The 2,500-nt window shown below is 42.9% G+C and overlaps 1 protein-coding gene across 1 annotated transcript in view; it reads right to left on the bottom strand.

The window, feature by feature from the left end:
* The window catches only part of LOC310784752 (integrin beta-8-like), a gene marked incomplete at both ends in the record, with an annotated part of 23,071 nt that overhangs the window by 9,035 nt on the left and 11,536 nt on the right, over positions 1 to 2,500 (bottom strand). Inside the window, 3 exons of the mRNA XM_083645787.1 lie at positions 707 to 799; positions 956 to 1,051; positions 1,674 to 1,832. Coding sequence (XP_083501913.1) covers positions 707 to 799; positions 956 to 1,051; positions 1,674 to 1,832 — 348 coding nt within the window. The remainder of the gene's footprint in view (positions 1 to 706; positions 800 to 955; positions 1,052 to 1,673; positions 1,833 to 2,500) is intronic.

Here is a 2,500-nt window from a genome sequence, read left to right as displayed (position 1 = left end):
GTGCTCAGTGTGACTGTGTGGTGCTCAGTGTGACTGTGTGGTGCTCGTTAGTGCTTTCAGACAGACACGGGTCTGGTTCTGGCTCCGGCTCCGTTCTGGAGTCTCAGAACCTTGGGGCTTTCTGGTGAACCAGCCCGTGTTCACACCAGTTTAAGCGGAACCAAAGTGGGAGGACATTATTCGGTAGTCCTTCTTCAGTTTTTTAAGTTTATTAATTATTTGGTCTGGCGTTCGAGTGAACCCAGCCTTGGGTTGGTCTCTTCCGCAAGTTCGGCATACGACTTGCTCTTTCTTGTACTGCTTTCTAGCTTTTCTTGAGATTCGGTAGATGCCCAAATCGCCACTAAACATTTGGTTTCCTCAGGAGACCACTGCAAATTATTTTTCTCCATGTTGTCACTGCCTTCTTCTCCTTCCTGCTTGTTTTCACAGCCTAGAATGAGACACGCCCACTAATGATGTCACGGTTCCCAAGGAAAAACCAACTATTTTTTGGTTCCGCTAAGAAACAACTTTTCAGGTTCCGAACCAATAATTTCTTCGGTCTGAACGCGCCGGCCGGTTCAAATTTGGGTTCGGGAACCGGAACCGGCACGGAGCCCTGTTGGCTGTGTGGTGCTCAGTGTGACTGTGTGGTGCTCAGTGTGACTGTGTGGTGCTCAGTGTGGCTGTGTGGTGCTGAGTGTGGCTGTGTGGTGCTCAGTACCTTGTATGCGTCCACCACCAGCTCAATGAGGTTTGGGGCCTGGAAGAGGCCCAATTTGCCCAGGTAGGAGCCAGGCAGCAGACCAACCAGCTCCTAGAGAGGGACAGGGAGATGAGGGTTATATATATATATATACTGTATATATATATATATATATATATATACACAATATATATATATACACAAACACAACCTACAGGTTGTGTTTGTACAGTATGTGTTTGTGTGTGCTTGCTTTAGAGAGATTACCTCATACCACTGATACTGCAGCTTCTCCACAGCAAAGATGGAGTGGATGTGGTTTTCCAGCAGCTTGTCAGACAACTGGCCCAGACTGGGGTGGTCCTGAAACAAAGAGGAATGTGTGCATGCATTTCTGTATATGAGAGGCCCATTCATTGTGATCAGTTTTGGTAATAAAAATGTGAGGTAAACTATGGCCTTCAATGAATGAACATCATGAGGTAAACATCAATATAATGTCTAGGGTTGCACAATATATTGGTAATAATTATATTTGTATCGGCCGATATTTTTTAAATATATCGGTATCAGTCCGATGAGCAAAATAACAGCAATGTTACATCAGTTATCGTTATCAGCAAAAATGTTCATATTGAGAGGAAACAATGGGGTAAATCTATGATTTATGGGCTTTTCCAAATGTTTTGGAAATAAGAAAAAGAAAGACATTGCTTTTTCAAATTCAGCGTTGATGTGTTGAAACTTGTTTTCATACAGATCATATCGACACCATTAAATATCGTTTATCGGCCATAACAGCAACGTTAATATTGGTATTGGCTAAAATGTTCACATCTGTGCATCCCTGATAAGGTCCATTTGACCTCTCTCTCATCACTATTTACTTTGGTTGACCTGTCAGACTGTGTCCCTGTTTGTCTATTATTCTTCCTGAGAGCCAGACGTTTAGTTCCCAGTATGGATAAATGTCAGCTCCTCTCACCATCCTGGTGCTCTCGGTGTAGATGTTGTTGTCCATGTGACACAGGCCGTCGTGTGGGGTGACGATGCCCGCCAGCCGGCTGTCCAGCGCCAGGTGGGATGGCTGGTCGGTCATTAGCAGCAACAGACGCTTGGCCTCCGGGCGCCAGCCCACCTCCCTCTGAGAGAGAGAGAGAGAGAGAGAGAGAGAGAGAGAGAGAGAGAGAGAGAGAGAGAGAGAGAGAGAGAGAGAGAGATCATAGTTGTTTATCCACCTTTTTATTTCCTACTACATCACTGCTCAGCAGTAGGTGTCTGTGTGTCCCAGAATGACCCCTCCACACCGGCTCTCAACACTTAGCAGAAACAGACTCTCCTACACAACCAATAATCTACAGTAGACTTATACTACCAACACTAGGGGTGTCACAATATATCGTCCCACGAAATTTCGCGATAGTAAAACGTCACGATATGTATCGTTGAGATGAAATCTCATATCGCAAAAAAAAAAAAAAAAAAATTTTTTTTTTTTAAATAGACTAAGAAACGTCTTTGTTTGTTGAAGTTCAATGTGTGGAAAGTAGTTCAGTTGAACAAGTCTCTGAAGAGACACATGAGAAGTTATACAGGAGAGAAACCATTCAATTGAGTTTCTGGCAAAACTGTTTACTTGACAGGAAAAACTGAAGATGCATAAAAAATAGATTAAGAAAAGTCTTGTTGTTTGAGTTTGAAGAAAAACTGAAGATGCATAATGAGAATTTATACTGCTGAGAAACCTTTTAGTTCAAAGTAAATCTAAGTGACGGTGTAACTAATTCTATTTCATGATAAGCCTTATCTCCA

Source organism: Poromitra crassiceps (genome assembly GCF_964638095.1).
Source record: "Poromitra crassiceps genome assembly, chromosome: 11".
NCBI classification, from domain to species: Eukaryota; Metazoa; Chordata; class Actinopteri; order Beryciformes; family Melamphaidae; genus Poromitra; species Poromitra crassiceps.
Note: the sequence above shows the minus strand (reverse complement) of the source record. Positions and strands in the feature narration are given on the sequence as shown.